At 40.4% G+C, this 26,219-nt stretch overlaps 1 protein-coding gene across 1 annotated transcript in view; it reads right to left on the minus strand.

The window, feature by feature from the left end:
- The window catches only part of LOC126471159 (katanin p60 ATPase-containing subunit A-like 1), a 115,358-nt gene that overhangs the window by 59,107 nt on the left and 30,032 nt on the right, over nt 1-26,219 (minus strand). The window contains exons 3-7 of the mRNA XM_050099262.1: nt 16,592-16,688; nt 13,690-13,873; nt 1,459-1,648; nt 1,291-1,381; nt 1,082-1,203 (exon numbers count right to left, since the gene is read on the minus strand). Of these exons, the coding sequence (XP_049955219.1) occupies nt 1,082-1,203; nt 1,291-1,381; nt 1,459-1,648; nt 13,690-13,873; nt 16,592-16,688 (684 nt within the window). The remainder of the gene's footprint in view (nt 1-1,081; nt 1,204-1,290; nt 1,382-1,458; nt 1,649-13,689; nt 13,874-16,591; nt 16,689-26,219) is intronic.

The raw sequence follows: 26,219 nt of genomic DNA on the forward strand, positions 1-26,219 counted from the left end.
TGTTCCCTATGTGCCTATGCTATTAGTGCCAGTTTTGTGTAGTGCCACGTTGTGTGGCACCACATTTTGCAATTATCCTTAGTTTATGAGCATGAGTGTATAAACGATACTTTATTTCAAAAATTACTTTCAAACTGGAGTGTTGTTTTCCTTTTTTTTATTATGTACTACCTCAAGAATTTCTCTCATAAAGATGTAAAAAGTTATGTTTACAGTCCAATTTATTTCCCCTAATAACTCTTGCCAACTCCCAAGCAACCTTTTCAATTTGGTTGCCCAACCACTATAGAAGCGGTGTTGCAAAACACCTGTTCGAATACAAATCATCATCTTAAAATTTTTTATAAGTGCTGCTTATCAATTACTATTTAAAATTCATAAATGCCAAGGCATTTTACACCACTAGGCCCCTACAGGAAGACTGATTCTTGATTTCATAATATTTCTGTGATTGCCTGCTGTTCGGTCTCGCAGGACATAAAACATGCTTGCTTGAAATGTAGATTAACTGCTCCGGATGGTGTCGTTAGATTTAGAATTTCTATCTGACTTTGCCATTTTCCTACATGTGTTGTGAACTTTGAACAAACTTAGTTATCTTTCCATGTGATTCAACAACTTTACTATGACGGTGTTTATCTGAAGTGTGTTAAGAACTTACGATCAGAGCTGTATTCCTATCATTTAGAGCCGAGACTTAGTATGGCACTTTGCTTTCCTCATTACCAGACAGCTGTATTATCTTTATGGTCTATTCAGAAGACTTCACTTGGGTTTTTCCTCCTACTACAATAGTTCAAAATTCTAAAACTGTTTTCTCCTTACAGGGGTTGAAAGATTGTGCTTAATCAATCAAATTTAAATTGTTTCATGATCCCTAAGATTTGATGTTATGAAGCTGAACTCTTTCTCTCAATTCAAAACACTGTGTTTATTTGTTTATACACGGGCTATATTTACTTGTGTGCTGCCTACAGCTGACACTTCAGTCTGTCTACTTACATGTACTCACAGGAACACGACACCTTTCTCCAAATACAAGCAAACGTTTACACGTACCCACAAGTGCACACACACCTACCTTGAAAAAATCTGGCATCCACATTGGTAATACTACTGCTTCCTCTAATAACCTTTTGGCTTCAGCAAGATCTGCGATATCATCCCAATGGATATTAGGATTTTTCTGCAAAATATCATGCTCTGAAAGAACAGTTAATTACAGATAAAGTCCAGTTGCACAGTGGAAACTAAGAATAAGTAATTATACATTTCTTTTACAGATCATACCAAGCATTTCCACAAGATCTCTATCATAACCACTACTTTCAAACTTCCTTTCTTCTTCTACTGGTGCTTCCTTCTCATTATCACCCTTTTCCTGTAACAAAAATAAATTTTTTTGATTATATGTGAAACAAACAATCAACGAATACCATATCTACACATAACACATACCTTATTTTCGATTTTCTTTTCGTCCTTCTTCCCCACTTTCGTTTTTTCATCTTTTTTCACACCTTTAGTATCAGGTTTTCTTGACAAAGTACTACTACTGCCAGTATTAATATTAGCTTTGCTACTTCGTGCTGTAGGTCGGCCAGTGTCTTTCTTTACATTTCTGATATTTTTTGTTGACTGTGGCATTCTGAAAATTATTTTGGATATTATGAAAGGATGAATTTTGCTGTATTTATTCTCTAGAAAATGTAGACTGTTTATCATACATATTTCATTTCTGTAAAAGGCATATAAATACCTTTAGAAAAGACTTCCTAACACTTAAATTTATATTTGACTACCTTGCTTACTGTCACTACTTCTGTAGCATTATAGCCGTTGGTGAGCCTTGGATCCATCAGATATTTTCCTCCACGAGTCTCAGTTTTTTTTTTTTTTTTTCATTCCCGGACACCCATGTTGGTGAAATGATCTAACAAATCATCAATCCACCCTTTTCTAGGACTCCCTTTCTGTCTAGCAGCATGTATCATAGCTTCTATTATTTTCTTTTGTATCCTGTGCTCCGCCATTCTCTCCACATGTTCTCTAGCCATCATATTAATTGTGATTTAACAAATTTGACAATATCTCTTCCTTGTATTAATGCCTAAAGCTATGGAGTATAGCATATCCTTCAGCCTTCTTCCTCCTTTATTGCGCCATATATTTTATTTAGTACTTTTCACTAAAAGGTTCTTAGAATGTTTGTGTAGTCTCTTGCCAGCATCAGCATTTCTGACCCATATGTGACGACTGATTGAACGAGGGAGTTATATAAGGGGTATTCGAATGAAACTCGGTCACTAGTGTAAAGTAATGGTAACGATTTTACTAACTCAAAAATGTAGTTATACCCAGTACACATACTCAAAAATAGTCACCAAAACTGTTGGCACATTTATCCCATAGCAACACTAGCCGGTTGATTCCATTATTGAAGAAGCTGTCAGATCCAGGCCTTGACCCAGTCACACTCTTAGTTGTCCGTTGCGAATCTATGTCCGCGAATAATTTGTTTTAGAGATCCAAACATATCAAAGTCACACAGTGAAAGGTCGGGACTGTACGGTGGATGTTCCAGCATTTCCCACCGAAACTGCTGCAATGTTGTCTTCACTGCACTGGCCGTGTTTGGGAGGGTATTATCATGCAGGAGGATAATACCATTGGAAAACATGCCTTGGTGTTTTGACTTGATGGCTCGTCTACGGTTCTGTAAAGTGGCTTGATAACACTGGGCACTGATGGTGGTTCCCCGTCCCAGGAACTCGACAAGCAGTGGGCCCTTGTGGTCAAAATAGAAGGACATCGTGACCTTACCAGAACTGGTGTGCACGGCGGTGGTGAAGAATTTCCACTGCTTGCTCTGATGCTTGCCTTCCAGTTCAAAATGGTGACACCATGTTTCATCAACTGTGACAATACGCAATAGAAAGCCGTATTCCTCCTCATGGTAACACTGCAGATGACTCAAAGACAGCACCATTTGAGTACTGCGGTGTTCAGTGGCCAGTTGGGGGGATCCCACTGCACACAGATTTTTCAGAAGTTCAAGTGTTGATGCATTATGGTGTAGGCGGTGCCCATTCTAATACCCAGTAACCAATGGATCTCGTACACAGTGATTCTGCAATTCTTCAAGACTAAAGCATTCACCTTTGCAATCATCTCTAGTGTGATGACACGATGAGCGTGTCCAGGACGAGCATCATCTTCCAGTGACTTGCGCCCCTCAAGGAATAGTTTGCGCCATTCCACAACACTTGAATGACTCAGACTGTACTCACCGTACACAGCCTTCATCTGTCGATACATTTCACGGCCTCCAACTCCCTCTGCCGCCAAAAATCAAATCAATCCTTACTGTTCCCACTTCTCGCCTACATGTTCGGTAGTGGACGATAACTTGTGTGACCATCTTCTCTTCGGCGTGAAACCACACGGGTATTATGCAACATCAAACAGTGCGCATGCATCAGTCTCTCTGCCAATAGATGGCGCCACCATATCCACAGTTACGTGGTGCCACCTTCCATCTAAGGCAAAGGTAGATGCACTAACCAGGTTTAAATTTGAATGAACCTCATATATTGGGAGTTTTGTTATTCTTTTAACAAGGCTGTTTCTGAAGAGTTGTACATTTGCAAAGTAAGCTCTGTCCCCTACTTGTATTCTTTCCCTTATAGCCTTTCCAATGCCGTTATTTGATATTAAGGCTCCCAAGTAACTAAAAGAGGACACTACTTTGAAACATTTCCCAGTTATATTTAGAGCTTTTGGGAAATATGTAAACATAGCAATATTTCTGAATAGAGACCATCACCTGCTGTCATTATATGTTGTGTGTTGGTAGGTGACATACCATTGTAAACTATAATCAAACTTTCCCTACTAAGAGGGAAATTGCAACCCTTTTCCCATATAGACCTGTGTACTTCCAAAACTTTAGCAATACTACTGTAATTTCCCATCTATTTTATCCCTGATACATTTACATGTTACTAGCAGGTTGTTGTTGTGGTCTTCAGTCTGAAGCCTGGTTTGATGCAGCTCTTCCTGTCAGTCTATCCTCTTCATCTCTGAATAACTTCTGCATTCAACATCCATTTGGACTTGCCGACTGTGTTCAAGCCTTTGCCTCTCTCAACAATTTTTAACCTCCACACTTTCTTTCATTATCAAATTTACAATTTCTTAATGTCTCAGGATTAACTGAACCCTTCTTATAGTCAAGCTGTGCCACAGGTTTCTTTTTTTCTCAGTTTCATTCAGCCGCTCCTCATTAGTTATTTGATCTACCTACCTAATTTTCAACATTCTTCTGTAGCACCTCATTTCAAAATTTCTCCTTATCTGAACTGCTTATCATCAACATTTCACTTCTGTATGAGGATACATTCCATACAAATACCTCCTGAGAGGCCCTCCTAACACTTCAATTTACATTTGACTAGCTTCCTCCTGTCAATGATCATAACAAAACTACTGATCTGTGAGCACAGCTATGGGTAACAGCTAGCAATCTATACATACTCCCCTGATTTGTGATCACAGCCACGGGCAACAGCTGGTCACCTATACATACTCCCCAAGTCACCGACCTCCATGCCTGCATCATTACTGCACCCTCTTAGGGGTTGATTTTTTTTTCTTTCCACTTTCCTAGTACCCTATGTTCTTCCTCAGGGTTCAAATGTCATAAAAATCAGTTAAGCAGCTTGCTTGTGATAACATAACAGGCATAATTATTCTCACATTTATAATATTAATATGTGATGTCAAAAAACTTCCGTTTTTCAGAAATGCTTTTCTAGCTGTCACCATCGGAATTTTATATGCACCATACTTCAAACATCATCAGTTATTTTGACACCCAAACTCTGATTACTTTTTCTTTATCACATTTTGTAATCTATTTACCTATAATATACAATCATAAAGAGTGAAATACTAATGGACCTAATGCAACACCTCTATCCCTACTGGCATACCTGTTGTCACCAGCCGTGAACACCACTCAAAGTTGTAGACGAACTGCTCTCTACACTACAGCCTTTCTCCAAAGGTTGGGGCCTTACAAGGTTAGTAGGAAAGTCTCTGTGGTGTATGGAATAGATTGCAAAAAGCCTTATGAAGCTTTCAGTTAACCCATGAAGTACACCCTGATAGTTTGGCCATGGCCTGCAGACAAAAGCAGATACGCTAATTCTATTCTCAGTGCAGAACACAGTTAATCAACACATGACTATTTGCCAAGTTCAGCCACTCACAAGCAGATAAATGATTGTGGCAAATGACCACACTTAAAGAACAGTAAATCACACCAATTTTAATAACATTACTCTTCTTCTAGTTTTAGGGCTTACACAAGTGTGCAACAAGAGCACATTTCCATCTAGGTAGAACGCTAAAACTAGAAGAACACAATCCCTAAATTTAGTAAGTTTCTCTAGTTTCTATCTAAGTGCCAACTGTTGACTATTCATTTTTTGTTTCTTATTTCCACTACCAAAACAATCACGTATTACTATTAGTTAAGATGTAGCAAACTTGTCCCTGAGAGAAAAGAAATTTGTAGGAAACATACCATGCTATTCACCAATTACATTTATGTTTTTGTTAACACATAAATGTAATTGGTGAATAGCATGGTATGTTTCCTACAAATTTCTTTTCTCTCAGGGACAAGTTTGCTACATCTTAACTAATAGTAATATGTGATTGTTTTGGTAATGGAAATAAGAAACAAAAAATGAACAGTCAACAGTTGGCACTTAAATAGAAACTAGTGAAACTTACTAAATTTAGGGATTGTGTTCTTCTAGTTTTAGCATTCTACCTAGATGTAAATGTGCTGAATATTAAAAACTTTAAAATTTTATTGTTCTGCAAATGACTACATAAAAAAATTACTTCAAGGTGTATTTCGGGCCTTGGGACAATAACAAGCAAATTAGTGATTTGTACGCAATCTTTAGATGACACAAACGTGCAGTACACACTTTAAGAGTAAGTTTCTATTGTGAAAACATACTGGAAGACAGACTCATTTGTTACAGCACAATGGGCATTCTGGAATGAATTCAATGTGTGTGATGTTCCAACAAAGGCAACAATTTTGTCAGTTGCAAGGTAATTGGAGACAACTGGTGTACTAAACAGTGACATGGGAAAACATAGACCATCACTGAGTGCAGAGGTTATTGATAATGCTTGAAAATGCTTGGAGAACTCTCAAGGAAATCATTGCATCGACTAAGCCAGGAGACTGGCATTTTGTATGGCACATGCCAGAGAGCTGTGAGGAAATTGGCACTGTGACCATACAGATTGTCCATGATGGAAGCACTGCAATAAACAGACGCTGAGTTAAAAAAAAAAAAAAAAAAAAAAAAAAAAAAAAAAAAAAAAAAAAAAAAAATCCTTGTCCAGACATTTCCTCCATAACCTGGTTTCCATTTGAGGTATGGTTCTATAGGTCCGGTTACATCAACACACAAAACAGCACATACTGCACTGGTGTAAACCCCCAATATCATCCACAAAACACCACTGCATGATGAAAAGGTTGGAGTGTGGTGTATGGTGGCAGCTTCCAGGATTGTTGTTGGCTCCATTTTCTCTGATACAACTGTAGACACTACAGTTCATATGAGCATCTTCAATACATTTGTGGACCAGCTGGATGTCGTTAATCTTTGGTAGGTTATTTCCAATGAGATGGAACACTGTGTCACAACTCTAATTCTTTCATGCAACTTGTTACCAGTTTCTTTGGTGACTGAATGGTCTCATAAAATTGTGGCCCCCATGAACTACCCCCTCGTCCCCCCCCCCCCCTCCCCTCCCTCTCAGATTTTTTCTTGTGAGGGGGTATCTTGAAAGCCGAGTGTACAAGAATAGACCATGGACAACTGGACAACTCCACGAGGCCACTACATATGAAATAAGCAACACTGGTAAAGATAGAAAGTCGTAGAATATGGTGAAGCTAGTACAGTTGTGCATTGATGCTGGCGGAGGGCACTTCCAACATTTGCTGTGAGGACTATGTATGTTTGTATGTATTATATTTAGTCTCCCATTTGTGTAGTATCATTTCCCTGAATTACAAATGTGCCCCATCATTGGTTTAAGTGTTGTGACTCATTAAAATAGTTCAGGTTTATATGGATCACACTATATTCGAAAATAAAAGAAAATCTACCACCATTCAATGCAGGTAATTTTATGCACATTTTGGCCATTTAACTTACTGTGTGAAAGAGCAAGCAAAAACTGTACCTGAAACACTCACTGAACGGCTAAGATTTAGAATTAACTCAGATCTCTTGTCAGAGGACCATTTCGTCCCGTACCTTTCTGTACTCTAGGAGATATTCATCATGCAGAGTGGGTGGTGAAAAGTATTTGTTGCTTGAACATTTTTATGTTTGTGATAAATCTGAATTATGTTCACAAGAAGAGAATGCAATTTGTGTTTTGTCTTCTCTCTTTATATTTAACTCCTCCTAAAGCCCCAATGCACCTTCTGAATACAAAAAATGTATTTAGAATTCATTATTATTTCACCATTTTATAAATATAAGGTTGAGTAACACCTGACAGCTTCTGAATTGAAAACCAAAAAAACGAGTACTTCATTAAATCATGAGGCATAAACATCAGATGAAAATATTAAAATGACTGAGGCAGACCTGAACAAAAGAGTTTGTTTCTAATTAAAATAACATTATTTTTTCAGATTTGATTTGAGTGACACATTCTTTAAGACAGATTTCATCAACACTTACAACATATCAAGATGGAATCTTTCCATCTCCACCTACTGCAATCCTAATAACAATAATTATATTTTTTTCTTAATTTTCATCTAACTCTTGGTATCCACATCATATACATGCCAAAAATCTGTTTAGATATTGTTCATGCCCTATTTCACATATATTCATATGATAATTTTCAATACAGTGATTACAATGATGTTGTTGTTGTTGTTGTTGTTGTTGTTGTTGTGGTCTTCAGTCCTGAGACTGGTTTGATGCAGCTCTCCATGCTACTCTATCCTGTGCAAGCTTCTTCATCTCCCAGTACCTACTGCAAGCTACATCCTTCTGAATCTGCTTAGTGTATTCATCTCTTGGTCTCCCTTTACGATTTTTACCCTCCACGCTGCCCTCCAATGCTAAATTTGTGATCCCTTGATGCCTCAAAACATGTCCTACCAACTGATCCCGTCTTCTAGTCAAGTTGTGCCACAAACTTCTCTTCTCCCCAATCCTATTCAATACCTCCTCATTAGTTACGTGATCTACCCACCTTATCTTCAGCATTCTTCTGTAGCACCACATTTCGAAAGCTTCTATTCTCTTCTTGTCCAAACTAGTTATCGTCCATGTTTCACTTCCATACATGGCTACACTCCATATAAATACTTTCAGAAACGACTTCCTGACACTTAAATCTATACTTGATGTTAACAAATTTCTCTTCTTCAGAAACGATTTCCTTGCCATTGCCAGTCTACATTTTATATCCTCTCTGCTTCGACCATCATCAGTTATTTTACTCCCTAAATAGCAAAACTCCTTTACTACTTTAAGTGTCTCATTTCCTAATCTAATTCCCTCAGCATCACCCGATTTAATTTGACTACATTCCATTATCCTTGTTTTGTTTTTGTTGATGTTCATCTTATATCCTCCTTTCAAGACACTGTTCATTCCGTTCAACTGCTCTTCCAAGTCCTTTGCTGTCTCTGACAGAATTACAATGTCATCGGCGAACCTCAAAGTTTTTACTTCTTCTCCATGAATTTTAATACCTACTCCGAATTTTTCTTTTGTTTCCTTTACTGCTTGCTCAATATACAGATTGAATAACATTGGGGACAGGCTACAACCCTGTCTCCTCCTTTCCCAACCACTGCTTCCCTTTCATGCCCCTTGATTCTTATAACTGCCATCTGGTTTCTGTACAAATTGTAAATAGCCTTTCACTCCCTGTATTTTACCCCTGCCACCTTCAGAATTTGAAAGAGAGTATTCCAGTTAACATTGTCAAAAGCTTTCTCTAAGTCTACAAATGCTAGAAACGTAGGTTTGCCTTTTCTTAATCTTTCTTCTAAGATAAGTCGTAAGGTTAGTATTGCCTCACGTGTTCCAACATTTCTACGGAATCCAAACTGATCTTCCCCGAGGTCCACTTCTACCAGTTTTTCTATTCGTCTGTAAAGAATTCGCGTTAGTATTTTGCAGCTGTGACTTATTAAACTGATAGTTCGGTAATTTTCACATCTGTCAACACCTGCTTTCTTTGGGATTGGAATTATTATATTCTTCTTGAAGTCTGAGGGTATTTCGCCTGTCTCATACATCTTGCTCACCAGATGGTAGAGTTTTGTCATGACTGGCTCTCCCAAGGCCATCAGTAGTTCTAATGGAATGTTGTCTATTCCCGGGGCCTTGTTTCGACTCAGGTCTTTCAGTGCTCTGTCAAACTCTTCACCCAGTATCTTATCTCCCATTTCGTCTTCATCTACGTTCTCTTCCATTTCCAAAATATTGTCCTCAAGTACATCGCCCTTGTATAAACCCTCTATATACTCCTTCCACCTTTCTGCCTTCCCTTCTTGGCTTAGAACTGGGTTGCCATCTGAGCTCTTGATATTCATACAAGTGGTTCTCTTCTCTCCAAAGGTTGTTGTTGTTGTTGTGGTCTTCAGTCCTGAGACTGGTTTGATGCAGCTCTCCATGCTACTCTATCCTGTGCAAGCTTTTTCATCTCCCAGTACCTACTGCAACCTACATCCTTCTGAATCTGCTTAGTGTATTCATCTCGTGGTCTCCCTCTACGATTTTTACCCTCCACGCTGCCCTCCAATACTAAATTGGTGATCCCTTGATGCCTCAGAACATGCCCTACCAACCGATCCCTTCTTCTGGTCAAGTTGTGCCACAAACTTCTCTTCTCCCCAATCCTATTCAATACTTCCTCATTAGTTACATGATCTACCCATCTAATCTTCAGCATCCTTCTGTAGCACCACATTTCGAAAGCTTCTATTCTTTTCTTGTCTAAACTGTTTATCGTCCATGTTTCACTTCCATACATGGCTACACTCCATACGAATACTTTCAGAAATGACTTCCTGACACTTAAATCAATACTGGATGTTAACAAATTTCTCTTCTTCAGAAACGCTTTCCTTGCCATTGCCAGTCTACATTTTATATCCTCTCTACTTCGACCATCATCAGTTATTTTGCTCCCCAAATAGCAAAACTCCTTTACTACTTTAAGTGCCTCATTTCCTAATCTAATTCCCTCAGCATCACCCGACTTAATTAGACTACATTCCATTATCCTTGTTTTGCTTTTGTTGATGTTCATCTTATATCCTCCTTTCAAGACACTGTCCATTCCATTCAACTGCTCTTCCAAGTCCTTTGCTGTCTCTGACAGAATTACAATGTCATCGGCGAACCTCAAAGTTTTTATTTCTTCTCCATGGACTTTAATACCTACTCCGAATTTTTCTTTTGTTTCCTTTACTGCTTGCTCAATATACAGATTGAACAACATCGGGGAGAGGCTACAACCCTGTCTTACTCCCTTCCCAACCACTGCTTCCCTTTCATGTCCCTCGACTCTTATAACTGCCATCTGGTTTCTGTACAAATTGTAAATAGCCTTTCGCTCCCTGTATTTTACCCCTGCCACCTTTAGAATTTGAAAGAGAGTATTCCAGTCAACATTGTCAAAAGCTTTCTCTAAGTCTACAAATGCTAGAAACGTAGGTTTGCCTTTCCTTAATCTTTCTTCTAAGATAAGTCGTAAGGTCAGTATTGCCTCACGTGTTCCAGTGTTTCTACGGAATCCAAACTGATCTTCCCCGAGGCTGGCTTCTACTAGTTTTTCCATTCGTCTGTAAAGAATTCGTGTTAGTATTTTGCAGCTGTGACTTATTAAGCTGATAGTTCGGTAATTTTCACATCTGTCAACACCTGCTTTCTTTGGGATTGGAATTATTATATTCTTCTTGAAGTCTGAGGGTATTTCGCCTGTTTCATACATCTTGCTCACCAGATGGTAGAGTTTTGTCAGGACTGGCTCTCCCACGGCCGTCAGTAGTTCCAATGGAATATTGTCTACTCCGGGGGCCTTGTTTCGACTCAGGTCTTTCAGTGCTCTGTCAAACTCTTCACGCAGTATCGTATCTCCCATTTCATCTTCATCTACATCCTCTTCCATTTCCATAATATTGTCCTCAAGTACATCGCCCTTGTATAGACCCTCTATATACTCCTTCCACCTTTCTGCTTTCCCTTCTTTGCTTAGCACTGGGTTTCCATCTGAGCTCTTGATATTCATACAAGTCGTTCTCTTATCTCCAAAGGTATCTTTAATTTTCCTGTAGGCAGTATCTATCTTACCCATAGTGAGACAAGCCTCTACATCCTGACATTTGTCCTCTAGCCATCCCTGCTTAGCCATTTTGCACTTCCTGTCGATCTCATTTTTGAGACGTTTGTATTCCTTTTTGCCTGCTTCATTTACTGCATTTTTATATTTTCTCCTTTCATCAATTAAATTCAATATTTCTTCTGTTACCCAAGGATTTCTATTAGCCCTCGTCTTTTTACCTACTTGATCGTCTGCTGCCTTCACTACTTCATCCCTCAGAGCTACCCATTCTTCTTCTACTGTGTGTACACACATTACAATGATGCATTTGTTTTTTTCTGGATATCATATTAAGAGTAATTAATAACTGAAATTATTACCATAGCAGATAATTGTATACTTTGATGCGCTAATAAGTAATTTTGGAAATACTGACACCTACTATTAGAAAGTTAAGATTCCAGACTTCGTTTAACATGTTGTAATTTTTCTGAAACTAATCAATTTAAAACAATTAGTACTGAAGTTTGCATTCACTTACAATTACTGTTGCCTTTTGTGTCATTATACCTAATTAGTTTCTAACTTTACAATTAAACTCTCACTGCCCAAACTTTTCTCAACCAAATAACACTCTTCATTAACCAATTAAGTCACTAATTAAGAATTTGCATTATTTATCATAATTTCAAATATGTCACCTGTACTCATAAATAGGTAATTCCTTGTGTACACATACAAAATAGTACTGCATTCTTTTGTACTTTAACTGACCATTCATTACGTAAACCAACTTATTTCATGAACATACAGTTCATTCACTTTATTGAACTTCAACCATACCATTTTATAAATAAATACATAGTTTCCGAAATTTAAAAATATTCATATGCAAGTCTAAATAGCCTACACGACCCAAAACTTTTCAGTCCTGGGCATGTTCAGACATGACTAACACCCTGGGACAATGTACACTCACATTCTTACAATCAACATGTTTGTGGTTACTTGTACTATCTTTTAACTTCTTTGAGTCAATCAGTGGATAACATTTATGCAGATCACATATCTTTCCGTCAACATTATGAATGTCTGTGTAATGGTGCCATATATTTGGAAATCTGTTGTGTTAAGTATGTACACAGAAGCCAGTGTTGTGGCATTTTTCTGCCAGAACTATGTTATAAATGAGGACAGTGAATTGTCATACTGATAATTTGGATATTGGAAGTGTGTGTCTGTGATAACATCTTATGTTATGGCTGCAAATGGTCACAGTATCATCAAATGTGACAATAAATGTTGGACAAGTCAAATCAATCAAAGGTTATGTTGTGTATGTTACTGGAGAAATTACCATAAAGCCAGTTTCAGCAATTTAATGTTCTTCCAACAATGAGATGCTGAATGCAAACAAGAAATCACAGGGAGGTACCTTCCACACTATGTATAATTCTTAAACTGAGAGCTGTAAATGATCGGGGTGAAAGCTGTCAACCTAATGGAGAAATACAATAAATAATTTAAATAAATAATAAAAAAAACGAGAAACAGTAAGTGCTTCACATTGTATCTGAGTATCATTAGAAGTTTCTATGACACAGAAACATATTGTCAAAGATTTTTTTAAAAGTGTGATTTTATTGTATAAGCCTCAAACATTTTACACACTCGACTTATAGATTTCATTATTAAAGTTAATACAGCAATATTAATAACGAGTTGAAAGAAATGAAGTTGTTGATTAATTAGTTACTTCTGCACACTAGTCTTGTGAGATAAAACTAAATATTGTTTAACGTGATTTTTCGTTTCCTATCACCCAAGCAAGAATACGGTAGGGGCCTAGAGGGCCCGTCTTCACCTTTCATATTTGAGCCAGAATGGCACATAAACAATTTTTCTATGCAGCAGTCCCAAACTATGGGTTCTACAAAGTAAAAAATCAAACTTGAAAAATAAGAGGCACGCCAATGCACACTTTAGGAAATACAAATCTATGAAAGATGAAAAATCACTCTGGTCAGACAGGTTTCCCATGCTAAATGTGTTACAAGTAAGGTAAAAAGTCTGCCATATAAGAGAGAGAAATTTTAGTTTAATATGAAACTCTACACAAACACACTCACAGACAATATGTAAAAAGTAAGGATCTACCAACGTCAAACACTATTAAAAATGAACATTCTCTGAAGTAAGACCTGTAATGTCAAAACAGTCACATTTATCAACTACCAGATAGATAAGATGCTTTAATTAATGAAAACCATAATGCCTTACTTATGCTCAACAGGAGTTGGTGATGGCCACACATCAGGATCTCTTGGTGGTGGTGGTGGCCACACGTCAGGATCCTTTCTCAAGGAAAGTGGCCAGTTTCGTCCATCATCGGAAGTAGAACGCAACAGATATGGTTCTGATTCATTGGTAGAAAGCATATCCTGGAGATAACGTGGTCTAATAGCTAGAACATAAACAAACTTATGTTGATTTCTAGACATGATAGTAGTAAATGAAAGTACCGTATTTCCAGATTTAGCATAATACAACACTACAGCTGCCTGCTTGGAAACTAAATTTTTAATTCTTGTATTTCCAATTTTTTAAAGTACAGGGTTATTACAAATGATTGAAGCGATTTCACAGCTCTACAATAACTTTATTATTTGAGATATTTTCACAATGCTTTGCACACACATACAAAAACTCAAAAAGTTTTTTTAGGCATTCACAAATGTTCGATATGTGCCCCTTTAGTGATTCGGCAGACATCAAGCCGATAATCAAGTTCCTCCCACACTCGATGCAGCATGTCCCCATCAATGAGTTCGAAAGCATCGTTGATGCGAGCTCGCAGTTCTGGCATGTTTCTTGGTAGAGGAGGTTTAAACACTGAATCTTTCACATAACCCCACAAAAAGAAATCGCATGGGGTTAAGTCGGGAGAGCGTGGAGGCCATGACATGAATTGCTGATCATGATCTCCACCACGACCGATCCATCGGTTTTCCAATCTCCTGTTTAAGATATGCCGAACATCATGATGGAAGTGTCGTGGAGCACCATCCTGTTGAAAGATGAAGTTGGCGCTGTCGGTCTCCAGTTGTCGCATGCGCCAATTTTCCAGCATGTCCAGATACACGTGTCCTGTAACGTTTTTTTCGCAGAAGAAAAAGGGGCCGTAAACTTTAAACCGTGAGGCATCCAGAAGCTTTAAACTGCGCATACCATCGCCGAATGGAGTTAGCAGTTGGTGGATCTTTGTTGAACTTCGTCCTGAAATGTCGTTGCACTGTTATGACTGACTGATGTGAGTGCATTTCAAGCACGACATACGCTTTCTCGGCTCCTGTCGCCATTTTGTCTCGCTGCGCTCTCGAGCGCTCTGGCGGCAGAAACCTGAAGTGCGGCTTCAGCCGAACAAAACTTTACGAGTTTTTCTACGTATCTGTAGTGTGTCATGACCATATATCAATGAATGGAGCTACAGTGAATTTATGAAATCGCTTCAATCATTTGTAATAGCCCTGTAATTCCTTGACATCCAGCTGTAGTGCTGTAGGAGACTAATGAGAAATTGAAACTGGTAATCAAAATTTTATGTAAAAGCCAGCATCTTTCCCAACACAAGTATGCGTCTTTGCTTTTCTATGTTCTAGATTCTGCCACCCACATGACTCCCAATCCATTTAGGACAAGAATGATACTATATCATGACTTTTCTTGTTTGCAGACAAATTTGAACATATACCTGTGATTGTCAAGTTTATTGAAGTTTTAAGAACACTGTTGTCTGCTGTAGTTGTCAATGATAGTATCTTTCCCATCAACAAGTTTGTGGTGGGTCTTTACATTCTTTTGCTTTGTATGGCATGATTCCTTGTTATCCAGTAATACTTAGTATGGCCCAATCTTTCTATCCATAATTTTCTGGATTTGTTATCACCATGTGAAATACTGGTACTAACAAGATGAACTGCAATTAAACCTTCAAATTGTGATTCCACTGTGTCTCACAACAGAAATGTCTACTCTTTAAAAGAGATGACAACAACAAGACAACAACAACAACCAATATCTGGATGGTGTATGACTGTTTAATGGGACTGCAAGTATGCCAATGCCTGGGCTAAAAAAAAAACAATCTTCCTGAAAATATCAATCCTGTCAACAAGGAGAAGTGACCAAGGGACTTCCACAAGTTCATGGAAACCACCTCACTAAGTGCAATGAGAGTGGGTGGGTAGAGAGGAGTAAGACATTGCTGATAGTCTACAAACTAAGCACATGCAAGTAATGTGATAAGGTATAGTATCATCCTCATTACAGGGCGAGTTGGCTTCTAATACAGATGCATGTCAGTCCAGTTAAAAGTACTTTTATGTACTTTTATACATACAGGACTCCCTGTCCTATGAACTCTAAGATTTTCATGTGCAACCTAAATACATTCAAGCATTAAGTGAAAGAAGTTATCCATTTGAGAGATCTCTCTTTCACTGTCTCTCTGCACCATGACTATGATAATTTTCATTTCCACAGATAATGCCTGAGTTATGAACTGTCCTTAGCCTTAATTTTACACCCAACAGTTTGGCCTACCAATGGGAACACACAGAAGGTACAGCCACAAGCACACTGGTATCATCTATTTCTGAAAGCCTTCTAATCACCAACACCAAACAATTTTTTTCGTTGTTAATCTAAAACAAATATCACACCCACTTAATTAAAATTCAACTGATCTAGATAACTGCTTTATCCCCATGTCATTTCATACAAACAAAGGGTCAGTGGGCAGGATTTGCACCCTCTTCAGAGTGCTAAGTTCCAGCTCTGTGTATAGAAAGTATGTAATTTTCTTTGTTACTTACAATTCTCCTGTATAACAGATATAAGATTACTTCTTTCCTTGCACAGGTAAAACAAATTCAGATTTTAATGTACAAGCATTATCATCTTAATCAGAAGTAAGATGTAAACAGTATCACAGTCAGTAAAGCTAGCAGCATTTTCAACAAACATATCCTTATTCCAGCAAAAGGTGAATAGCTGAACATAAATGAAAAACTAAAATGTATAACAGTACACCAAACACAATTTACTTGGTAAGACAATTACATAAAGATGATAACACAAATTAATTAAGTAGCTGACTTTTGGCATAGATTATGTAACTTACAAAGTGGGTGGTCACCCTGTGCCCCATATTTGATGAGTGTCAGTATTTTATCCAGGCTCTTGATATAGTCATATTCAGCAATAATTTCAAGCTCATGCTGCAACAATGGTTTGGTCATTAAAAATATTTGTTTCTCATTAATAGTTTTAAAGTTACACATGTGGGAAATAAAACCAACTGAAAATTATTTGCATTAACAACTACAACAACAATAACTTGTCCATAATTACTTACAGTTCAGCATATAATTATTTTTGTAAATTCTAAACAATATCATGTCATAAATATAATGAATATATATGAAGAGTAGCACAAGAGATACTATTATATTGGTGCAAGCTATGAGGCATGCAGTGTGCAATACCGGTTCTTATCGCCAGCTGGTGTGCTGTGCATATTCATCACACTTTTTTTTATATTCTCTTTTACAAGCACAACTGTCTTAAGAATATATGAAGAGCACAGAGTCAGTAAATTTTACTTGATGAAACAGTATCTACAACACTTGTTTGCTTGTATTAGCAATTATTCTAATTGCTCTCTTTTTACGCCTGCATATCCTATACAAGTTGCCTACAGGTGCCCCCACCTCAAATATTCAATCCTACACTGCAAATACGAATTGTTGAATTCAGAATAGTTCTGTCTGATAACAGGAGGTGGTGTTATATTTATGAGGTACTTTAATTAGTAAATGTTGTAGATAATCATTTTACAGATGTAGCTGGGAGTCTGATACACAACACAATATACCTGGAAAATTAGATGAAACTGTGCCAATAGATTTCTATGACTGATGAGAAATTTCACCCAGTCTTGGAAGCTGTGGAGCTTTTTGCAAAATTACATTGGAGAAATTAGAATGGGCATATTTTGTGAGAACCATCAAATCAATTTATTTTGACACACATTGTGCCTCAATTATGTCAGATACTACTGAAATGACTCCAACAAAATAATAGAATCAGACAAATTTGGATCGCTGTTGCAGACAACCTTCCAATCCAATAGACTTAATCATGCAGAAGCTCCTATGTTTGTTGGTAGGAAAAGTGCTGTACTTCAAAAATAGTCACGGACATTCTAGCACACGGCAATGTACGTGCACCACCTTGTGTAGCACTGTTTGGGTGGGACGCAGAGAGCACCTCCAATGATTGTATAAAGCTCTCACTGTGTTTCAAGACATCACATGAATAGCTGCTCCAAACAGCATTCGAAAAAGAAAGAGAAGCCACAACAAGAGAGTAAAACCCAGTTTACATTGAAAATGTGTGGATACTAGAAATACCATTTCAAGTAGGTGAAAAATTACTACATCAAAAAATTCCATAAATACTACATTGGCCCCTTTAAGACTATGAAGATAGTGCCATCAAAAGACAATCTCAGACAAATACCACTGCTACTACCTCTCAAATTTCACAGAAGTTCTGCTGCATACCTTGAGGGAGTAACAGTTTTGGAAGAATGTATATTGTAAGGTAGGAGAAGAGGTACTTGCTGAAGTGTAGTTCTGAGTGTGGGTTGCAAGTTGAGATTGGATACTCACTCAGTGGAGCACTTGGCCATGAAAGGCAAAGGTCTCAGGTTTGTGTTATGATCCTGCACATGGGTTAAATCTGTTAAGAAGTTTCAAATACCTTGGTCTTCAGCAACTGAGAAATAAATCAGTGTCACACCTAACAGAATAGAAAAATGAGATTTAAGTGTTTCACAAAAGCAGCAGCATCACCAGTATTAGCACTATAGTTGATGCTCTGAACTAATAACGGTCAGTTTCAATAGTTAAAGTATAAGTGACCGAGTGAAGTTAGCATCAGTGATTAGGTTAATTGTGTTACATTTCATGTTTATAGAGACACTGCATGTTTCTTTTGTGAACAGCATTAAGTGGCGTTTTCATGCTCATGCAAATAAATTTGTGTTTATGTGACATGCATTTCTTTGTAGTACATGTGAAGGACACAACCATCACCTTGACCTCCTCAGACGGGGGCCCTCTCAAAGGCCAGCATGAAAATGCCAGTGTCTACACAACCGTCATTAGGGCCTCTGAACACATCGGACGATATGAACACCATGTTATTCCAACCAGCCCTAAGTTGAACATCAGACTGGAGGAGAAGATACCTATAGAAAATTGCATCCTGTGTCATACTGAAAGACTTGTGAGGAGTGATATTCACTTGTACGTCTCCTAAGTGGTCACAGTGACAGAAGGAGCCGACTAACTGGCAGAAGTTGTCTTTATTAGGAGGAAGCCAGATCTCATCTTGCTTAATGACTCAACTTCACCGAAATTGTCCTGAACATGTACTATGAGGGGGAGGGGGGGGGGGGGGGGGATTTTGGTGGCAGTAAAGTCTGATGCAGATCAGTAACTGCAGTAAGGGTTTCACCCCAAGTTGGTGGGCCTGGCCCTCCTGCCATGGGGTAGCCAAGGGGGGAAAGGCCAGGGGAGGCAGAAACAAAAACTGAGACAAAACTATTCCTAGAAAGAGACACAGCCGCAGGAGAGAGTCCAGACAGTTTAATACATTTCATGTGTCAAACGTCCACCCTGGTAACCCTCACTCTGATTAAGGGCTTGTCTCGTGGGCGCCAACCAGCCACAGCAATGGCTGCCTGGAATGATGGTTGTTGCTGGGAGTTCTGATGCCCCAAATAGGTAAGCAGTCACTCTGAGCCTATCACGAGGCATTCACAGAGCAGGTACCAGCAGTATGATCCCTGTCATGTCAGGGTGCTCAGCTAGACAAATGCAGCTCCACCACATGGAGTAGGGGAAGCATCATTAATAAGGAACAGTTGTGGTCTGCAAGAGACTGGTCAGTGACTAGACATAAAAGTAATGCTCCACAAAGGACGAGGGACATTAAAATCCCCAAGGAGGAGGAACAGTTGGGTTCGTTGCTGAAGGATGGCAGAAGATGTAGGTGGCCTGTCAGAAGGGAGACTGTGACCACAGAGTCCAAGTGGAGCTGGATGGCAACTGCTTCCAATGTCATACAAAGTGGGATCCAAATACTAACAAATGGCCACAGAAGAATGGCCAGATTTTTGGAGCTTGATTCGCAAAGCTTCTGCCCTGATACCACCCACTCTGATCAGGGCCTCTCCCCATGGGTGCCATGCAGCCCCAGCAAGGGTTGTCTGGCATGGCGGTCATTGCCAGAAGTTCTGACACTCCAGAATAACAAGAAACCATTCCTAGGCATACATGGGGAGGCAACAGCACAGGTATCAGAAGTGTGATCCCAGTGTTGTCAGGGGGCTCAGCCAGGTGGGTACATAACATCCCCACAACACAGATACTCATGCTGGTGACCTAGTAGGGCAGGGGGGGGGGGGGGCTAGGGTGGGGAAGGAAGAGGGGGAGGAAGGGGGAGTGGAATCCACACCATAGGCACTAGGGAAGGAGTTCTTCCCCAAATAGTTCACACTACTGAGAAAAAATTTAGCAGTGGAGATCAAACCCCATAGGGGGGCCAAAAAGAAAGGATGAAAAAGAAATGGCAAGGGGAACAAAACTGCAAGGAATACAGGAACCAGGTGGATAGCCAGATCAATATAAGTAAGAACACCATGAGAGGGAAAGGAGGGAGAAGGGGGAAAGGAGCGAGGATGGTAAGGGAGGGGCACGGAGAAGGAAATGCAACCTGGAAAGGAAGGATGGGCACCAAGCACGAACTCATGAAAGAACTATGAGCCCCCTGGGGGGAGCAGAGAATACACTGCATCCGCTTAGCACCTTGGATGTATGTAGGCAAAACTGGTGGGGGAAACTGGAGTTCAAAGCAGAGACACTGCATGCAAACTATGATCGTGACTCCAGTCCCGGGCCTCTGTTGTGGAAGGTGGGTCTCCCTACCAGGAAATAGGGCATGGTAGTTCAGATGCTTAGGGGAGCATAGAACGCATATCACATAATTGAGCAGCAGTTGTAGGCACCTGATCTGTAGTGGAGATGCCCCACCCTCCATGAGTGGGCTGATCAAAGTGCTAATCCAAAAGGCACTTGTCACAAGTCAGACCCCATAATGGTCTATCACGTTCAGCACACACAACGGCAAAGGTGATTACAAGGTATGCCAGGTTCTCATAATCAAGGTGGGAGAGGATCAGAGCTTTGTAAAGCTACAGAGCTAAAGAGCAACCTGCATCCAAGCTGGTGTTACTGAGGTAGTGAAGAGTATTAAGGGGTGACCAACACTTCTGCGTAAGTTGGCAAAGATGGGGAAGCCACGACAGCAGTACATCAAAAACCAGCCCAAAAAGTGTTAAGACTCCACCACACTGAGCAACTGATTGTTGATGTAGATGCAAATGAACAGTACAGTGGTGACAGAAGTGCATGACAAATGTCTTGGCAGCTGAAAACCAAAAGCCACGAGTGACAGGCAAGGGCTGAGCATTTCATATGGCTCCTTGCAGTTGGATTTCAAGAACACTCATAGCTGAGGAGTGATAGTAAAAACAAAAGTCTTCATCATACAAGGAGGGTGACACTTTAGATCCAACAGCTGCAGCTAGACCACTGATAGCCACTACAAAGAAGGGGCACACTGAATACGGATCTCTGTGGGACCCCACTCACTTTGTATAGCAATTATTGTGGGACGTATCAACTTAAAAATCAGGAGTGGGTTTCGGAGACCCCATTCACATAGGGTAGCAAGAATATAAAGACACCATGTGGTGTGTAAGCCTTTTGCAAGTCAAAGAAGACGGCGGTAAGATGTGGACATCAGGCAAAAGCTGAATGTAGAGCACACTTCACGCCGACCAAATAGTCAGTAGTAGAACAGACTTGGTGAAAACTGTCCCGGGATGGAGCCAAAAGGCCCCGAGACTTGAGGTACCAACACAGCTGCCAGGCCATACATTCGAGCAACTTGCAAAGAACATAGTAAGACTAACTGGGTGATAGCTGTCCATTTCATGGGTGTTTTTACCTCATTTCAGCACTGGAACAATAACACTTTCTTGCTACTGAAATGGGAACTGACTCTCTCTCCAGATATGGTTAAAAACATCTAGGATGTGACATTGGAAATCCATTGATAGGTGTTTGAGCAGTTGACTATGGGTGTTGTCTGGACCTGGAGCTGTGTCCTCGCAAATGGCTAGGGCACAGAGGAATTCCCACTCACTGAATGATGTATAGTGAAAGGCAAGTGAATTCACTGCACCTGCTGTCCAGGGTCATGAAATGTCCAAATGTGTGTGAATTTCTAAGGGATCAAATGGTCATGAAATGCAGGCTGATAATTCTAAGATGCAGAGACTCAGGCACAACTCAGAGCAAAATGTTCAGCGACAGTGTCTGGCTCAGAGTGGACAACGCCATTCAGGGAAATATCGCGTACACTTGTGGGTGACTTGTGTCCATACGGTTGTCAAATCTTTACTAAAACCTGAGGAGGAGGGGTATGAAGTCCAGTGGTAGTAGCATACCATTCTCAGAAATCTTGTTCTTGTTTTTTCAGGACATGGCCTACCCAGGCACGGAGCCATTTGAAGGCAAAGAAGTGCTCCATCAATGGATACTGTTATAGCATTGGAGAGACTTTCTGCAATCTTTAATGGACATAGCGATTTCGGAGGTCCAAGGTCCTGCCTTCTGACAGGGGCATCCTGAGGAATAGGGGATCATTAATTCTGCAGTTGAGAGAATTGCTATGGTTGTACTCTGGATAGCCGCACTGATATCTCCATGGGGTATGGTATTGAGGGTGATGACAGAAAAGAAGGTATCCCAGTCAGCATTATTGAAAGCCCATCTGGATGGACACCCAGGCGAGCCATGCTGAAGGAGGGACAGGTCAATCTAGAAGTGATGGTTCTCACACAGGTCATCATGAATTTTCCAGTAGATAGAAGGGAGATGATCAGGATGTGAATGAAAAGATCAACAGCTGAATAAGAGGGTAGGGGCCCACATTGATGGGAACCATTGTTCTTGAAGGACAATGCAGAAAGCAGAGGAAACGCATACAAGAAGTCAAAGCACAAGCCAGGTTGCAGAAGAGACAGCTGCAGTTCCACTGGAGACACACACTATCAGCAGTAACCTGTCCGAGCATGATGAACCCAAGGCAGCATATCATGCCCATATAGTTACCTGCTGCCATCGGTTGAAAGGATGTGGCATCCATATACATTGGTTCTGAATTGTGGTGTGTGTGTGTGTGGGGGGGGGGGGGGGGTGTCTGGTGTCACAGGGACCATCAAGAACTCCACCTTGGATAAAGACTCAGAACATGTGAGGTCTGGTGGCATGGGGCCACCTGAGTCTCTTGTCTTATTGGAGGACTACGACTTGTCGTCGTTGTTGTTGTCGTCCAGCCACTGGCTGGTATCTGGTTGCAGATCAGCAGAAATCTGGGAGGGGAATGTCCCGAGGAACCCTTTCCTTGTGAGAGATGTCAGAGGAGGTTGATCCTTCTCCAGCTGGGGGTTGACATCTCCGATGCATGGAGGAGCAAAGATCCTTAGATGGATGTGGGGGAAGCTGTAAGAGAAGGACCCAAACAACCATGGGAGGGGCTGTAGTTGAGCAGCTCTGAGAGTCCCATGTAGAAGGCACAAAGGGCTATGGTACAGTTGCTAGAGAGGATGATGTCATCGTAACTGTAGCATACATCATCATCATTATTACCACCACACATGCACAATACAAAGAATCATATTTCTCCTTGGCCTTTTGATATGTCAGTTGGTCAAGTGTCTTGTATTCTTGGATTTTCTTTTCTCGTTGGAAGATGGTGCAGCCCAGTGAACAGGGCCACAGTGCTCTCCACAGCTGGCACCAATGGGGGAGGGGCACAAGGTACATTTATGTACAACTGACATCCACAATCACTACAGATGGGTCTAGCATTACAATGTGAGGACATGTGCCCTAATCTCATGCATTTGAAGTACCACATGGGAGGGAGTACATACTGTTTCACATCATATCAATACACAGGAATGAGATTTTCACTCTGCAGTGGAGTGTGTGCTGATATGAAACTTCCTGGCAGATTAAAACTGTGTGCCGGACCAAGACTTGAACTCGGGACCTTTGCCTTTCGCGGGCAAGTGCTCTACCAACTGAGCTACCCAAGCACGACTCACACCCCGTCCTCACAGCTTTACTTCTGCCAGTACCTTGTCTCCTACCTTCCAAACTTTACAGAAGCCTCCCCCAGGCTGTGGCTAAGCCATGTCTCCGCAATATCCTTTCTTTCAGGAGTGCTAGTTCTGCAAGGTTCGCATGAGAGCTTCTGTAAAGTTTGGAAGGTAGGAGACGAGGTACTGGCAGAAGTAAAGCTGTGAGGACGGGGTGTGAGTCGTGCTTGGGTAGCTCAGTTGGTAGAGCACTTGCCCGCGAAAGGCAAAGGTCCCGAGTTCAAGTCTTGGTCCGGCACACAGTTTTAATCTGCCAGGAAGTTTCATATCAATAAACAATCAACACAATATCAATACACAATCAACTCCATCTTTTCAGTCAGTGAGTCATGTTCAAAGACCAAGGTGAAGGTCCTAGTAGCAGCCCTATTGTCATTTGGTCCCTTTTGAACACCACATACAGATGAAATGCACAACCTGTCCTCCAAATTGGCATGTAATCCATCATCAGTCTGTAAGAGGTGGTCATGGTGGAAGACTATACTCTGCAACATATTGAGATGCTTATGGGGGGCGATAGTAACAGGAATGTCACCCAGCTTGTGACTGGCAAGCAGTGCTCATGATTGGCCAGGGGATGACATTTTAATCAGAAATGAACCATTACTCATTTTCAAAATCACTGCTATTTCCCCAAACCTGTCCTCAAGGTGTTCAACAGTAACACCGGTTTTGTGATCAAAAAGGAATCTCTGTCAGTCCAAGAGCAAACTAAGTACTGTGGGAAGTTGTTCTCCCCTTGTCTCGTTGCCTTAGGTTCCTCTCACATCACAGCCAGGGAAGGAAACATTTTGGGGTAATATCTCTTCCCATTGTAAGAACCTATTCCTTCAGAACAGACTGCTGGGGCCGTGCAGCCATCAGGAGAAGACAGTTTAATCTGATTCATATGTGAGTCATCCACCATGGTGCCATCCACTCTGAATGGGGGCTCTCCCCACAAATGCCACCCAGCCTCAGCAACAGCTACCTGGCCAGTAATCTGTTGTCCAGAGTCCTCATGCATCAGCCACAATGGGCACATACTGCTTGGCATACAAGGGAGTTTCCAGCCCAGGCACCAATAGTGCAATCCCTACATGGTCAGGGGGCTACCACACTGCAGGCACTCAACAAGCCCCCTCCCAATGGGATGGCTATTGTGTTACATTTAGGGAGTGTTACCATTGCCAGATAGAAATGTGTGAAGGTGGAATATACATTGCATTGGGCGATTTTTCCTGCATGATCCAGACTTCTGTAAAATTTAGAAGAATACTGGTACATCAAACCCACCAATAAGGACCACATAGTTTAGGACGAAAAAAAGAGCGTTAAGTGCTGGAGAAGAAACAAAAAAGGAACATCCATAATCAGAAACCAAATCCAAGTGTGACTGGCACCAAGAAGACCATTCAATGGAAAGACAGAGGGGGGACAGAATAGTAGCTTACAGCACAGAAAGGGAAGTAGCCCTGCAAGGGTTGGGGCCCTGTGTTGGCCAAGTACATACTCACAAAAGAGTTATGAGCACCTGGGAGATGCTGCTGGGAGGTAAGGAGATACAGATGTGTCACATGAGGCCACTATGGAAACTAAGTGGCTGGCGCAATATTACTGTTTACTGCTGAGGCATCACTATCCATATGTTGCTTGGCATTAGGTGCACTCTCTGATGAGACAAGAAACAACTCTTGCACATAAGCTGGCCAACAGAGAGTTTGGGTAAATTGTAACACAATCAGTGAAATGTGTGCCGATCAGCATGTTGGTTCTGTTTACACCGATTGTAGTTCAGACTGTTTGTTACTGGCAGAACTCTGATAGTACTTGGACTGGAGTAGACTCATTAATCTAGGGTAGCTTGTACTGTCCTGAAAGTGTTCTGTAACACATCTCAAACTGCCTAACACCTCCAAGTATGACTTTGTTAGTTTGTGCAAACTCATCTTTACAAAAAATATATCCCTTTCACACATTCACACAGACAATGCAGCGACTCCACCATACTCTAATGCACGATTTGGCATGATGTGGTTTGATTAGTCTGTTTTTCTCTAAAAATATCTTAACTCTACATATTTCTTTCTATATGTTTCAAATAATGGTTGTATCTGCAATTCAAGAGCTTTTGGAGACTAGAGAATTTACTTACAACACGGTCATTCTTCCTCATAACAATCGAGGTCTTGGCACATGCTCAGCACGTTCGATGGATACATTGTACAGTTAGTATTGAGTGTACACCATGGTCTCCCAGTCTTGACTTGCTGATGGTAGAAACTGAGTCTGTTTCAATGTATGACAACTGCATTTCATTTTGTTTCGAAGATAGCTTACTATCAAACAGTATGCACTTTATTTTTGGACCCTTCTCATCTTGTATTAATTCAAAATGCAAATAGCTTTCAATTTATCCCGAATGCAAACTATTACAAAGCGTAGTTTTAACAAGATTTTTCACACCTGT

Source organism: Schistocerca serialis, chromosome 3, assembly GCF_023864345.2.
Source record: "Schistocerca serialis cubense isolate TAMUIC-IGC-003099 chromosome 3, iqSchSeri2.2, whole genome shotgun sequence".
NCBI lineage: Eukaryota > Metazoa > Arthropoda > Insecta > Orthoptera > Acrididae > Schistocerca > Schistocerca serialis.